We start from the raw sequence: 15876 nt of genomic DNA, 5'->3' as shown, positions 1-15876 counted from the left end.
GGGGAGGGGGCGGCTGGCGAGGAAGGGACAGAGCCACGGTGGCCTGGAGAACACAGAGCTTGGTGGCCACACTCCTTCTCTCGTGGTGCAGCCTCCCTCCCGCCCCCCAAAGCACCCCGGGATGGGGGGGACCCAGAGGCCCAGCTCGGCCAACAGAAACCCCGAAATTGAGCAAGTCACACCTCTGAGCCTCCCTGGCCTCATCTGTAAAATAGAATAATGCCTCGCCCAGCACTGTCTGACGGAAACATAACGTGAGTTGTACATGGTCTAGAGGCCATATAAAGAGGTAAAAATCAACCGGGTGGAATTTATTTTAATAATATATGTTCTTTTTTAAAAAAAAGATTTTATTTATTTAGGGGATCCCTGAGTGACTCGGCAGTTTGGCACTTGCCTTCAGCCCAGGGCGTGGTCCTGGAGTCCTGGGATCGAATCCCGCGTGGGGCTTCCTGCAGGGAGCCCGCTTCTCCCTCTGCCTGTGTCTCTGCCTCTTTCTCTCTGTGTGTCTCTCATGAATTAATAAATAAAAAAGATTTTATTTATCTGTTCATGAGAGACAGAGGCAGAGACACAGGCAGAGGGAGAAGCGGGCTCCCTGCAGGGAGCCTGATGCAGGACTTGATCCCAGGACCCCGAGATCACAACCCGAGTCAAAGGCAGACGCTCAACCACTGAGCCACCCACGCGCCCCTAATATATGTTCTTTAACCCAATACAACCAAAACATTATCAGTCCAACACGTAGTCGATATCAAAAAGCAGCAAGATTTTTCATTCTTCATTTGCACTACAGCTTCCGAATCCCGTGTGCACCTCACACTTAGAGCACATCTGAAGTTAGACTGGCCATGGTCCCATGTGGCGGCCCCACAGCCACGTGGCCAGGGACCGCCACATCGGGCAGCGCCCATAGGGATGACCTCCAGGGCCTCCCCTTATGTGGCTGGATTCAAGGCCCGGCTGGAGTCCTTAAACATCCGCCTCCGGCTGAACACCAAGGGCCCGGGCCGGGCCCAGTTGCAGAAAGCCATTCAGGTGATGTACTGAGGGCAACAAAATGCCGCTCAAGTGGCAATAAAATGGGCCATTGATTCTGGAATGACACAGACCTGGCTGGCTCAGCGGTGTGCTCTGGGCAAGTTACTCATCCTCTCCGAGCCTCGGTTTTGCCATCTGTGAAACAGGGATCCCAACAATCGCCAACATTGTAGAGCACCACGCACGGGCCCGGCACTGTTGTCCTAAGCCCTTTAGTGTGTTAACTCCTCACTCAAGAGTCTGTTGCGCAGCATCACAATTTCACGGGAGCACTGAGGCACAGAGAGATTAGGGAAGTTGCCCCAGGCCATACAGCTAGCATGTGGCACGACTAGGATTCGAACCTGGGCAGCCTGGCCCCGGGGTCCCTGTGCTAACCCCCCAGCCCACACTGCCTGCCTCCTGGGGGAGACAGTGTACATTAGCCCAAGACCGCCCTCAAAGTCCGTGGCGCGGTGCCGGGCACCCAGTGGGCAGGTAATGCATTGCTGCTGCTACCGCAGACTGGGGCACAGAGGTTTGTGGGAAGAGCCCCTGGGTGACCTGCAGCCACCTGGGGCACAGCTGGGTCATGAGGCAGCCCCTCCTGAGCCTTCCTTGTGCCACCCCCAGCCGGAGGCTGAGCGGGGAATTCGGCGGAGAAGGCATCTTCCTCATAGCGCAGGTGCACAGGCCTGTGCAGGTGGATGATTCAGGGTCTGAAGCGCCCCGGGTCGTGGCTCTGGGGGTGGTGGGTGGGCTGAGGGGGGGTGGCCTCCGTGAGAAAGGCAGCCCCACCTGTTCCAAGGGCGGGGCGGGGAGCCCCGTGTGGGCGCCTGCCCGGGTCCCCCTGCCAGCACATTCTGAGGGTGGAGGATGAAAGAGGAGGGGCTCCGAGGTCAAAGGGCCACGAGCCTGGAAGTGCCCAGAGGTCTTGGCAACATCCCAGGCCCGGGAAGTCGTCGCATCCGCAGGACGAAGCTGTCACTCACCCTGTGGGTCGCTGAACTACAGACCTGGCCCAGACTACAAAGAGGCCAAAAGTCAGCCAGCAGGTGAGGCTGGCTCCAGCGGCTCTAAAAACCACCAAGACCCACTTTTCCCCATCACTACCGGCCTGCTGCAGAGCCAGGCCCCTCCTGGGGCTCGGAGCCCCAGGGCCCCCTCCCCACCACCCAGCTCGGTCCTGAGCTTCACTCTGATTGGGCCTGCTTTGGTCACATGTCCACCCTCCAGCCTACGCCTCCACCTGTAACCCGACCTGGAGACCCCGCCGGTGGAGGCAGTGACTGATCTCTACCGTGTCCGCCGCCAGCTGCATTTTGGCCAGGCCTGGCTAGGGACCTGGGCAATCCAATCCCCTCTCTAGGCTCCCTGGACTGGAGCAAATCCTTTAAACTCTGTTTAAAAGAAACAAATTTTTTTCAAAGTCTAATGTAAATCATATCCAAGTGGAGATGCTGGGGTCAGGGTCGAAGCCTGGAGGCTGGAGGCAGGACCCTCACCCTGCAGTCCCTCCCCTCCCCACAAGCACCCCAGGAGCCCCCCTCACTCCCAAGCCACCGGAGCCTGCACGGCCCCGCCCACCGTCAGGGTGATGGAACCGCCCAGGTGAGGTCAGGGAAACCCGGACCGGACCAGGCGAGGCCGCGGGGTCCTGGGGTACACAGGAGAGGTGGGGGACCTGTGACCCCCTCGCACCGTCGCCCCCAGCACCGCCCCCCACACCGTCAGCACTCCCGGCCCCTCCAGCAAGGCCCGGCCTCCCACCGTGACCTCACACCCAGGGGGGAACCGTGAGCCTGGTGATGGCACAGTCAGGGCCTCTGCCTCGAGGGGCCAAGCTGGAGAGAGGGTGACCGCCACTACCTGGTCCCCAAGAGCAGGTGAGGCCGAGGCTGAATTGCATCACCACTGGCAGTTCGGTGGGTAAAGCGTTTTCCTGCCCTCTGTCTCCCTGGATTTTCTCGAGGGCCGCAAGAGGCAGTGGGCCCGGGTGCAGCAGCCTTCCTGTCATCGTGTCCTCGAGGGACAGGATGGAAGAGACGGTTGCATGGGAGTCCCGAGGACAGAACGACGTCCAGCACAGGGATGCTGCAGGGAAGCAGATTTGGAAGCGACCCGAGGAGGAACCCGGTGACCTTCAGAGGGAGAGAGGGAAGGGCAGCCTGGGGAGGGACGTGCGTCGGGTCACAGAGGCAGAGGCTGAATGGTCACCGGCAAGCCCTGTGCCTGTTAGTGCTGTGTGACCCGGGGCAAATGACTTCTCCTGTGCTTTGCTTCACAGACCAAGCCCCCCGCCTCCAGTCGGGGCCGGGCCAGCCCACTCCCCACGTGCAGAACTTTCCAAAGCGTCCCTCTGACCCGCGGGAGTCCTGTGCCATTGCACCACCTCTGGGGGTTCCTAGTGCTGAGGATCCCAGTACCCAGCACCGAGTGCCATAAAACACCCGCGTTATTACGCTCAGGGTCTGGGGGCTCGCGGCCCCTGGGCACACGGGGGATGGCCTCATCCCGCTCTGTGCCGTTGGGGCCCCGGCTGGGCTCGAAGGCGGGGCTGACCACGGGGTGGGCCCGGGAACCATCTGGAGGAGTCTGGCGGTTGGTTGGCGCTGGCTGCCTGCGGGACCGGACTCGTCCACGCGGCCTCTCCCCAGGTGGACTCGCTGGGGCTTCCTCGCAGCGTGACAGCCGGGTTCAAGGAGCGAGCATCCCGGAGAGCGGGACGGAAAGGCATCTTTATCACCTGGCCTGGGTCAGGAGGTCAGACACAAAGCCCCGCCACCTACACAGCTCCACCCGGGTTCCAGGGAAGGGGACCCAGACCCAGCATCGGGATGGGAGGAATGTCAAGGTCATGCTGAACCAAGAGCAAGAGAGATGGGAGATAGTGTCACAAGCCGCCTCTGGAGAATTAGAACCTACCGCGTGTCAGTTGGGGTCCGACCCCCCAAGAGGCCAGTTTGCATCACCAGCCTCAGTGTCCTTGCACCTGCTGTTCCTTCTGACCGGAAGACCCGTCTGCCCGGCCGGCCCCCAGCCCCTCCACCTGGCTCACCTCGACTCACCCTTCAGGGCTCAGGGGAGATGTCCTCTCTTCCCAGGAAGCCTGCTCTGACCCCCCCACCCCACCCCAGCTGAGTTGGGGCCCCTGTTGACCACCACCACATGCGCCCCTCCGAGCACTCTGGCTTCTTTGCTGGTTGGTCTCCAACAGACTGAGGCCCCCACGGGCCCGGGCGGTGTCCACCCTGTCCCCCCCTACCATTCTATCCCCAGCACGGGGCCCAATTCCGCCCCCTCTCTGGATCCTGCCAGGGGCCAGCCAGCAGCCACCTCCCTCAGGCAGCCTCCCCAGACTGTCCCAGGCGGTGCACCTCCCCTGCAGGCCCCCAGGCCCCCCCCAGCAGGTGTTTGGGAATGCGGGGATGAAAGGACACAGCCCCGCCCCCTGTTCCCAAGCCAGAGCTTGTTACTGCAGTAAAAGCAGCAGCAAATTACCAGGCGGCTGGAGCTGTAATGATTAAAACAAGGCCATTGTTCTCGGCTGCTAATTGCATACCTGGGGAGTGAGGCCGAGGCACCCTCCCCCCCCCCCCCCCCCCCCCCCCCGCCCCCGCTGTTAACCCCGACCTCGGCCACAGTGCCAGGGCGGGTGCAGCCTGGCAAGGGAGCCCAACGCAGAGGTGACGGGGCGGGAGGGGGTGTCTGGGAGCAGAGTGTCCCCACAGGAGTGACCGCACCCACCTCACCTGGGGACCTGTTGAAAATGCAGATTCCCAGGCCCCGCCCGTGAGATCTGGGTCTGGCGGAAGGGGGCGGGGGGTGTCCGAGGGCCCAAGGACCTGGATTCTCCGTGGGCTCCAAGCCTGGGGTTTCAACCTGCCCCACCCCGAAGCCAGACAGAGCCCCGCCCTCACCTGACCGGCTCACTCGAGAATGTGGCAAGATCCAAGAAAGTGACCCGGGGAGGGGACAGGAGAGGGAGGCTTCCCAGGAGCTTGGGCCGAAGCTTCCGCGAACTGAGAGACCCAGGACGAGTCACCGCACCTGTCTGAGCGCCGCCAGATGGACGGGGAGCAACCAGGGCCCCCCCGGGGCCGAGGACGAGCCCCCACCGTGGGTTCGGGCGCTTGTGCGTTTTGCAGCATTTGCCAAAGCAAAGTATGTTTGTACTCGTTGCCTTGTCCCCCTCGAGTGGTCAGAGCTGTGGGCCCCCTAAAAACTGAAGAAAGTGATTTGGGCCTCCGCAGGGCCCTCCCGCGGCGCAGCCCCTGGGAATGCACCTGGCACAGGTAGCGAGGCCGACTGACAAGGCTCCCCCCCCCACCCCTCATCTGTAGAACGGGGTGGAACCCCCGAAGCCTCACCCCGGGCCACCATCAAATGCACTGGCACCAGCAAGGCCTCTGTGGGTGCCCCCCGGGCTGGGCGCCCCCTGGGTGACGGCGGCCTGCACCGGCGGGTGAGGAGCCAGGGAGCCAGGGAATGTCACTGCCATGCTCCTGCCACACGGCCCAGCCATCGAGACCCCGTTTCCTGGAAATGCAGGAGGAAAGATAAGGCCCCCTTTTGCCAAAGCAGTTTAAGAACAGCCCTGCCGCGGGGCTGGGGAGCGGACTCAATGAGCCAGGTCTTCTGGGACTGGACCTTGACCTTGACAGGAAGGGCCTTGACCTTGACGCCGTGGGTGGGTGGGGAAGGCACCTGCTCCCAGGAACGGGGCCGACACCCCAGCAGAAGATGATGGAAATTTAGGGCAGGAGGAGAGCTTGGGGACACGGGGTGGGTGCAGGTGCATCCTGCGCTGTCAGCGGCTGTGAATGACAAAAAAGCAGGACGCTGGGACCGGGAGAGGCCAGGTGACCCCAGGCACTGATACACATGACGTCTTCTTAAAGGACTTCCTGGAGGAGGTGACTTTTGAGCAGGGAGGGAAGGGGCGGGGATGGGCAGAAAGAGCAGAGGAGGCCAGGAGTTAACAGTCCTCAGCGCAACTAGGGACGTTAGTTAAGCACATACTATGTCAGGATTTGCCCGAGGGCCACACTCACCTCACTGCACTCTGGGAATTTTTTTGTCGTCATTTATATATTTGTTTTTTTCCTTTTTTAAAGATTTTTTTTATCTATTTGTGAGAGAGAGAGAGAGAGAAGGAACAAGTGGTGGGGAGGGGGCAGAGGGAGAAAGAGAGAGAAAAGCAGATTCCTGCTGAGGAGGGAGCCGGATGCAGGGCTTGATCCCAGCACCCCGGCATCACCACCCAAGCGGAGGGTAGATGCTTAACCGATTGAGCCACCCAGAGGCCCCTATGCTTTTCTGCTAAGCTTTTATTTTTATTTTTTTTATTTATTATTATTTTAAGATTTTATTTATTTATTCATGAGGGACACAAGAGAGAGGGGCAGAGACACAGGCAGAGGGAGAAGCAGGCTCCACGCAGGGAGCCCGACGTGGGACTCGATTGCAACACCCTTTTTTTTTAAATTTTTTATTTTATTTTATTTATTTATGATAGGCACACAGTGAGAGAGAGAGAGAGGCAGAGACCCAGGCAGAGGGAGAAGCAGGCTCCATGCACCTGGAGCCCGACGTGGGATTCGATCCCGGGTCTCCAGGATCGCGCCCTGGGCCAAAGGCAGGTACTAAGCTGCTGCGCCACCCAGGGATCCCTGCAACACCCTTTATAGCAAAAGCCCCCCACCCCCACTCCCGTGTGGAATCCAGAGCTGTCAGGGCTTCTCGATCTGAACCACACACTCGTGCCTCCTTTTGAAGACATCCAGGTCCTTTTCTTCTGTAGAACGTGGCTTCAGAGGATGTTTCCTCGTGGGCCAGAGTCATTTGAGCTGGGACCATCCTGGGTGCCCCCTGCGTGGCTTGGAATTCCTTCCCTTACAGTGATGTCAGGTTGGGTGGCTTGACTAAGGTGGTGCCTGCCAGGGATCCTTGCTGCCAGGTTACTCTTTCTTTCCTTGTAACTAATGCGTCTTTGTGACGACTCACTTTGAAACGGTGCAAGCATCCGTCTCTTCATCGGACCCACGCTTTATCCTCTTGCTGAGTTCTAGCAGGAGGGACGCACGGCTCCTTGCTGTATGCAGCACCTTATAATCCATAGCTAGCATGGCGCGTGATCATGAGCATTGCCAGGGCCCGTGGGTGCCCCTCCAAGTGGCTCCTGGGGCCTCGGGGCCCAGCTCCATCATTCTGAGAGCGTCCCCTTGCTTTCTGCCACAAGATATCCCAGCGGCATCTTGCGCTTTCCCTTAGACTCAGGTCTCCAAAGAACCCTGGTTCCTGTAGTCGAGAAGGGTACATAGAAGCCAACATCTGGGGGCCCAGGGTGCTCGCTGCAAGTGGGAAGGTGCTGCTCCCGGGCCCTCTCAGTGGACAGAGCAGGGGCCGGGGGCAGGACACCCATATGTGCATGTATACACACGTGTGTCTGCACGGGGAGAGCCTAAGGCACACGTTTAAATCTGTATTTATTTCTGTGTCTCTCATACTGAAAACCACACAGACTCTTGAAATTCCAATCTGACAGCACAGGGCTCGTCTCCCTTCTTTCCCTTTCTGTACCTGCAGCTCCCTTCTCGGACGTGCAAGTCTGGCTTCCTTTATCCTTAGCATATTGACCAGTTTGGGGGATCCCTTATGTGTAACCAGTTTCCCACCTCTGCTTCCCCACCCTCCACCCCTCCCACCCCCTGCGCACATACCGGGATGCCCTCCTCACCCCTCGCAGGCTCGGGCATCCCCTCTGGGCCGCTCCCCCACGTGGACAACCTCTGACCCTTTGGGCTGTGGCACCCACACAGGCCAACCCTCCACAGGGGTGGCCTTCTCCCCTTGCTCGGGCTCTTGTCCTCCGGGCCGCTGGTACCCCGCGGACACTCCCCTTCCCGGAGCTAGTAAGTAGCGAAGCTCGGATTCAAAACCAGATCTCTCGGCTGCAGACTCTGGGCCCTCGACCACTGCGTCCTCTCCAAAGTCCCGAGGAGGAGCACGCTTGGTGTCCAGGTGGATCTCCCCAGTTGGAGATCCGAACTGGGACGGAGGCCACTCTCAGCCTGAGCCAGGACAGGTTCTCCCGGGGGAACAGGCCGCCACCCTCCCCACCTCCAGCCCTTCAGCACGGCTCGTAGGCCTCGCCAGGGAGGAACTCGGGAATTTTGAGTCATCTGCCTGCCTGTGGCAGGTAATAAAAACAGCTCACCATGTTTTCAGCGCTGCAGTTTACAAAGTCCTCTGTAACTTGCTGAGTCTTCACACCGGCTCCGGGAGGGCAGGCTCAGCAAACCCGTTGTGTGGTCAGTGAAACCTGCGCTCAGACCGGGACAGAAATCCGATGGCTAGCGGGTGTCAGCCGGGGAATCCTCCCGGGCCTGACCTCCCCTTCACCGCACCCCACGCCTCCCCACTTCCCTCCGGGGGGACGGCTCGCCTCGCCCCTGAGCCCCTCCAGAGGACTCGCAAGTGTGTGGCTCCGGTCACACAGGGTGGCGCTGGCAGCTCTGTCCCTGCTCTTCAGGGCTCGCCGTCTGGGGCAGGCGTCCCAGGGGGCCGTGGGGACACGCACGCCCCTCTTCCTAGCAGCCTGGCTGCTGACTCTTTTTAACTGGGCCAGCACACCGAGGGGTGGCCCGTGCGTCGTGCGGGGTTCTCCGTCGCCTGCCCCATTCTCCTCGGGGAATGCCACGTGCGCCGGACAGACGGCCACCTCAAAGGCGGGCCCAGCCCCAACGCAGGACAAACCCCTGCGTCTGCGGGCCCGGGACCAAGGCCGGCCTGTGAGTGCGGCCAGCGCCCCGGCCCAGCACGGTGACTCCGCTCAGGCCGCATCCCGGGCAGGGGAGCCGGGTGGGCGGGGGGCGGCCCCCCAGGCTGCCTCGTGGGAGCCCCGGGCAGGCCAGGCTCCTGCGTGCATCAGCCCCAAGCCGAGCTCAGCACGGAGCCTCTTACCTGGCCGGCTGGGGACACCACTCCCCACGGTGGGAACAATCTTCGTCCCCCAAATTCCTCAGGAGGGAAACTGAGTCATGGCGCAGCCCCCAGCTATGCGAGACCGGCTGAGGCAAGCGGATGAACGCCCTCCCCTCCTCACAACCCCTTCAGAAACCCCCTCCCCTCCCCAGTGCATCCTGGGGGGCCCACCCTCTCCCCCTGGGCGTAGGAGAAGGTCGAGGCCAGCCCGCAGCCACCTGTGGTCCCGGTAAAGGGTGGGCCACACGCAAATGCCTCCCACTGGCAGACAGGGGTCCGTGGTAGCCGGGGCATGGCAAGGCCAAGAGAAGAGGCCTGTGGAAACGTCTGGCACTCCCCTGTCAGGCCTCAGTTTCCCCATCTGTAAAACAAGACTGTTCTTTTTTTTTTTTTAGATTTATTTATTTATTCATGAGAGACACAGAGAGAGAGAGGCAGAGACACAGGCAGAGGGAGAAGCAGGCTCCGTGCGGGAGCTCGATGCGGGACCTGATCCCGGGACCCCAGGATCACACCCTGAGCTGGAGGCAGACGCTCCACCGCTGAGCCACCCAAGGGCCCCAAGACTGTTCTCTCTGATCAGTGGTAGGTATTGTGTCCTGCATGCGGCCGTGGCCCCCTTGGGGGTGGGGCTTGCCCGGCAAGTAGGACTCCAGCTCCCACCGGGACTATGTCCCCAGAGCTAGACCTTGGGCTTCTCTTCATATATGGGGTGAGGGTGAGTTGAGGCGGGTGGGGCCCTATTTACAGTTTGGCTGGAAAAGAATAAGGTGTGAAAACCACGGACTGGGGGGAGCTCGGGGCCTCCCGCTGGCCGTTCCTGGCTCCCCTCCCTCCTCCTTATTAAGCTCACTCAGCACTCAGACGGCGCAGATGGGCCCTGGGAGACAGGGCGCCAGCTGGGCACTCGGGCCCGCTCAGGCCAACACCTGAGTGTCCCAGGGATACTCAGGAAGGCACCTGTGAACAGGTAGGGTCCAGCTCGGGTCCAGAAGATGGGGCTGCGGACGAAAATGAGTTGAGAGCTGCCTCAGTTTCCCTTGGGTGCTCATCCTTGTAAAGGCCAAACTAGCGGGGAGGCTGGGGGGAGAAGCATCCTCAGGTGTCCCCAGGTTAATGCCAAGAGTACAGAGAGAACAGGATTGTGATCTTGCCTCGGGGTCGCAGGTACCCAGGAGCTGATGCTTAACTGTAATTACACCCGAGCCAGAGAGCTGTGACCAAGACACAGCCAGACGGCACTTCAGGATGGGACACATGCCACAGAGACAGGGCGACGGGGTAGACGGGGTGGGGGCAGCACTGGATGAGTCCCTGGGGAAGGCCCCTGTCAGGGGGTGCCCCATGATCCAGCCCCAGGGGCCGTGAAGTGGTCCCTGAGACTCGGGAAGGGGATTCATCCAAGCAAAGGCCCTGGGGTTGGAAAAGGGTTTGGTTTTTTGGAGGAACAGAAAGGTCTCTATGGGTACAGCTGTCTCCTCACAGGCCTGCAGCCCCACTGCCTTTGGGGGGCACCTGCCTGACCCCCTCCATCCCCACCCTGGGTCTAGAAGTGTGCACCCAGTGAATTCTCTGCTTCCTCCATCTCCTGACACTCAGCTGCCCTAACTCTTTTGGAGGCAGAGTCACAGGTGAGAATTCCTGCCCCAGGCCATCAGGAGAGGACCATGGGCCGCGCCAGGGCAGGCTGGGAAACTCAAGACACAGGGACCTCAGGATCCTGACTGCGTGGCTGCCTCCCTGTTCCCCCCCCCTCCACCCGCCTGGCTCAGGTGCCCAGACACGTGCCAGCCTCTTCCTGGTGGGGGCCCCGCCCTGGCAGACGAAGCTCGCCCAAGAGCAGGTGATGTCACTGCCTCGGGGCCGGGCACCCGCTGCCCTGGGAGTGATGGGCAGCCTGTCCTGGCGGTGGGGCAGGAAGAGCGGGCTGCCCCCCGACCGCAGAGGAAGGCAGGGCGACATGTGTCAGGTGCTTCCGTCACAGCTCCCGGCCCTCCCGCCGTCCTGAGGCCTTCCGCAGACACAGGGGCCGTCTCGGGGCCCGAGCCCTGTCTGCCGGGGGCCAGGAGCCAGGAACTGTCAGGTTTTGGCAGCCAGGCTCTCCTGAGGACGAGGTGCAGGGACGGCTGAGCGGGGGCGGCGGGGAGCACGTCTCCGAGCAGGTTTTACGGTGCCTGGGCTGGCAGGTGCTCCCGAAGGAGATGTCACCGTGGAGACGGGGTGGGGGGTCTGTGGGAGGCAGCCCCGCGGTCCCCAGCAGCTTCGCCGCCGCCTTGGGAAGGGGCGGCCGGGGGGTTCAGCAGGCCCCGAGGTCTCAGGGCGCCCGGCCCCGCCTCGGGGTGGACCTGGTGCTCCCCCCATGCCTGCGCTCGGCCGGCAAGTTGTAATGAGCCCCCCCCCCCCCCAATCAGGCCGTCAGAGCTGCCTTCCCGTTTGCAGGACACACGCGGTTACAGGCAGCAGCTAAATGACATTCCCTGGTGCACCCAACACCCAGGCTGGAGCAGCCTCCAAGGCCACGGACCCGAGCTCCGCAAAATGCCACGGCTGGAGGGAAAGGGGCCCGTGTGGGGCGGACGAAAGAGAACCGAAAGGCAACTGAAGGCTGTGAGGCAAAGAAAGAGGCACCGGCCAGACTCTGGAAGCCACTTGCTGAGCCCTACCCTCAAGGTCCCTCTATCACCCCTGACCTGGGCCTCAGTTTGCTCACCTGTAAAATGGGGGAACGAGGCCGCATGAGGCCACGGACGGGCAGGCGGGGCAGGTGAGAGATGGCGGGTTCCCAGAGCAGAGGGCCGAGGCCGGGAGACCTTGGTGGCCGCCCAGGAGGCTCGGGACGGCGGCCCCCCAAGCTCACTCGGGTGCTGGGGCCATGGGACCACAGGAGCCAGGACTCTACCCCAAAGCAGCACACGCACCTCACATCTCGGGGCAGCCCGCAGCTCCCGGGGAGGGTGCCTGCCCCACTGTGGCCGGGTGGCCCGTCGGAGCTCACATGAGGTGACTCGTGGATCACTACGGTTTGGGTTTCGGAGGATTTTAACATGAGGGTCTCTCTCCCCGTCACCCGCGTTACCGGCAGGGGCAGCCTCGTCCACCTCGGAATCCCAGGACTTGGCTGCAGCCAAACATTTAGAGGAAGAGGAGTCGTATGATCACTTGTGCTGTGGGGCGGTCCCCACACCCGGCCCAGCCCAGGAAGGGGACGGGGCTGGGGGTGCCCAGGAACCTGCACCACCATCCAGCTCCCCTGACACCCCCTAGGGAAGGAGGGGGAAGTCTCTGGGGGCTCCCAGTGCCCTCATGCTGCACAGGGACCAGCGGGGTCCAGAGAGGGCCAGGGGCTCGCCCTGGGTCACACAGCAGCCAAGCCACCCTCCTTAGCGTCCCCTCCTTCCCCTGCCCACTCCTCGCTGTCCCCCCAGCCTCCCCCCCCACCCCCTACCTGCCCACCAGCCGCACACCTGGCAGCTGGGCTCTCCCTTCCGAGCACCGGGCTTCTGTGGGCCGCAGACACACCGCCCTCGGGGCTGGCCTCCCCCCAGATGTCTCCCCTGCGCTGTCCCTGGTCCCCCGACCTAGGAGCCCCCGCCTGGAAGGTCTCTGGCCACCGCACACCTCACTGCCCTGACGATTCCACCCGCCCTGGGGCCCGCTGCTCCTTCCCTTGGTCCGCTGGGACTCAGGCCTGTGCCCCGGCTCCCGAGGACTCCTATCACCTGCCCTGGACGCCGGCCCTGCATCCCGTGAGCCAGAGGGCGGTGGCGGGCCCCGGGGACGGCTGTGGGTGGTCGGGGACAGCACAGAGCTTAGTGCTCAGCGGTCATACTCTCGGTCCTGCTGTCGGGGTCACAGGTCCTCGTGGAGGAGGGGACTCGGGCCAGCTGAGGAGAAGCTGCCCTGTGACGGGCACTCTCTGTCCCCCTAGGTCACTGCCGGTGTGTCTGGGGCGGACAGCTGTCCTTCTGTCTGGCCTCCGACCACCCAGCATCTGAACCCAGCTGTGAGTCTCGGGGGCCCCGCCTCACTGCCCCCCAGGCCTGCCAGGCTGCCTCCCGGCCTCCCTCAGCCACTCGGATGCCCCTGCCCAGACTCTGAAGCCAGAGCGGCGGGGCTGGCGGCGCCGTGGGGCACAGGCACATCCAGTGTGCAGGGTGGTGGCCTAGGTGACCGGTTCCCTTGGCAAGTGTGCAGGAGTGAGGCAGGCCGGGAGCCCCAGGATGGGCGGGGACAGGCACTGTCCCTGCCCACCCGACGGCATCGTGCCCTCCCCCTGCTTGGGGAGCCCCAGAGACACTCAGGCTTGTCTGAGCCAAGCTGGGCCGTCCCATGTCTCCAGACGCCAACGGAGGTCTCCCAAGAAGGGGACGCAGGAATCGCCACCCGGGCCCTGAGGCCAGGCTGGGCCGCGGGCTCTAGCAGCCCCGGGGCTCCCACTCTGGGTGTGCTGGTGGGCGCGACAGTGGGGTCCCCTGACTGCTCCCCGCTGGCACTCACAGCGGGAGCCTCTCCGCCGCCCCACCTCCCACAGCAGCGCCAACACCCCCTTCCCGGGCCCCAGGGTGGTCTCGCACAGCCTCGGGCCGGAGCCTGGACAGACGCGGGCTCAGGGGACGGACCCACAGCCAGGCCGGGGAGTCAGCCTGCGGGTGCTTCCCAGCTCAGCTGCGTGACCTGGGGCGCAGGATGGCTCGGGGGGTCAGGGACCTCGGATGCGGGGATCCCCCGCTCGCCCCAGGCCCGGCAGACGTGTCCTGCAGACACGGGCCTACTACGTGGGGCTCTGGCGGCCACATACGGCCTCTGTTACACATTTTTGTGTTTCTGCCAACCCTTCACAAGTGTGCCAACTGTTCTTACTCTCAGGCTGTGCAAGTACAGGCCAGATGCGCCTCGCCCCCGGAAACCCTTCTGGAACGGATGTGCCACGTTGGGCCCCTGGGACAGTAAGAAGTCCTTCATGACGGCCCCGCGCAGTCCTGGCCACTCGAGTCCGGGCGTTTCCGAGACCCATCAGCTGGGGAGGTGGCAACGGGGTAACGACCGTGGACCTGGGCTCAGATCTTTGCTCTGCTGCTTCCGACACGGCGGCCGCGGGCTCCTTACCTGTGGGATGGGGATGACCTGAGTGGCAGCTCACGGGGGCGGCTGTGGGGATAAAGCTCCCCGGGAGCACTCGCCCGGGCTGACGGGCACGAAGCCGGGAGGCGTCCGGTGGCCCCATCCTGCTCTGGGGTGCCGGATACCCATGAACCTGTGCGAGTCCCACCCCTCTTGGGCCTCAGTTTCCCAAAACGTTGCTCATTGGACAGATCTCTGCCTACCGTCCACCCTCCAGGAGTTAGGAAGATGAGAGCCTCCGTGCACGTGTGTGCGCCCCGTCCTGGCAGCTGCCCCAGGCCGCGGGCAACCCCGGAGCGGCGCAATGCAGCAGTGAGGGCAGCCAGGCCTGGTGCCCAGCCTACCTGTCGGGTTCGCGGTTGCCCCCCCCCCCCCCGCCCCAGAGCCCAGGCTCGGGCCCTTCCATCCCCCGAAGCTGCTGCGGAGACCCTGGGGGTGGGCGGGCTCTCTCCTCTGACGCGCCGTCTCCCCAGGGCCCCTCGGCCTCGAGATCGCCGTGGGGTCCTGCCCCGCGGCCTAGCCCCACCCGCTGGGGGACAGCCAGTCACCCGGGAGGGATGGGTGGCTCCCAGCAGGGCCCCGCGAGAGGCTGCTCAGAAGCCTCTGCTCCCACGTCAGGGAGACGCTGCTTAGACCCACAGTGCTCTGGGCCCTGCTCTGCGCTGGGCACTTCACGAACACGGTGGCGTTTATCCGGGGAGGCGGCACTGCGGGCCACCCTCACAGGGCCCCAGCAGGGCTGCCGGGGGAGGCGGCTGGCCGAGGGCCCACAGCATAGAGGAGGCCGAATGAGAACCCCGCACTGGGTGGCTGCAGAGCCCTCGAACTTCTCCCCTGCTCCCCAGCCCTTAGAGTTGGAAATGACCTTCGACCTCATCATCCCCCCCCCGCCCCCCCGCCCCGTGCATGTCCGATTCACAGCAGCCGCTGTGGACCGCTGTCGGGATGCCTCCGATGACAGGAGACTCACTCCCTCCAAAGTGCTCTTGTCGCTGCAGGAGCCCCGCTGGCGGCTGCGCTTTCCTTCGATGGGACCCACACCACATCTGCGAAAGCCCCTCCTGGGGGTGAGTCACTCATAACCCCAACGACTCACGTTGCCAGAGCCTCCTCTGTGCCAGGTGCTGTGCAAGCGCCTTGTCAGCCAGATGAGACATGTCCATCCTATACAGGAAGAAACTGAGGCCCAGAGAGGAGAAGGGCTTGGTCCAAGGCTGCACAGCCAGCTGAACTCAATAGGACCCCAGAGCAGAGCTGAGCAGCTTCGGAGGGGCAGAGGAGGGTGGGCGGGCTGGGGAGGGATGGGGCCAGCCCCCGGCGTCTCAGCACAGCAGGTGGGGGCCGGGGGGGTGGTCGGGGGACCAGGGGCGGCTGCCAGAGCAGGGAAAGCAGAGGAAGGGCGACCTGAAGGCTCGGGGACCCAGTATCTGCAGCCTGGGAGCCCCGCCTGTAAGGTCACCCTGGGGGGAAGCCGGAGCCCCTCTGGCAACCGGGGGCAGGGAAGGAGGGAAGGATCGGTGTCCTGTGCTGTGAAAAGAATCAGCCCACCGGCCACCATCTCCGGAGCCAGGAGAAGAAACAAAGTGTCATTGTCCTGCCGCATGCAGTCACGTTCCACGGGGCTGTGACCTCATCCCCACGAAGAGACCAGGGCCGAGGGCAGCCATGTGACTGGGGACCGGGCCGCCGGCCACTCGCGGCTCCAAGCCCAGCACGCAGGCCCCACCAAACAAAAGCTACCTCCTAATT

General features: G+C 63.2%; 1 protein-coding gene across 1 annotated transcript; it reads right to left on the bottom strand.

The window, feature by feature from the left end:
- Positions 1-9191: 9191 nt before the first annotated feature.
- On the bottom strand, positions 9192-15685 carry LOC144314829 (uncharacterized). Its single transcript, XM_077899400.1, has 4 exons — positions 15676-15685; positions 15224-15306; positions 13867-14112; positions 9192-12124 (listed from the first exon to the last, which is right to left on the bottom strand). The coding sequence occupies exons 2-4, from the start codon at positions 15288-15290 to the stop codon at positions 11457-11459; spliced, it is 981 nt and encodes a 326-aa protein (XP_077755526.1). The 5' UTR covers positions 15291-15306; positions 15676-15685; the 3' UTR covers positions 9192-11456.
- Positions 15686-15876: the final 191 nt, after the last annotated feature.

Source organism: Canis aureus, chromosome 5, assembly GCF_053574225.1.
Source record: "Canis aureus isolate CA01 chromosome 5, VMU_Caureus_v.1.0, whole genome shotgun sequence".
Classification (NCBI taxonomy): Eukaryota; Metazoa; Chordata; class Mammalia; order Carnivora; family Canidae; genus Canis; species Canis aureus.
This window is presented reverse-complemented; position numbering and strand designations above follow the sequence as displayed.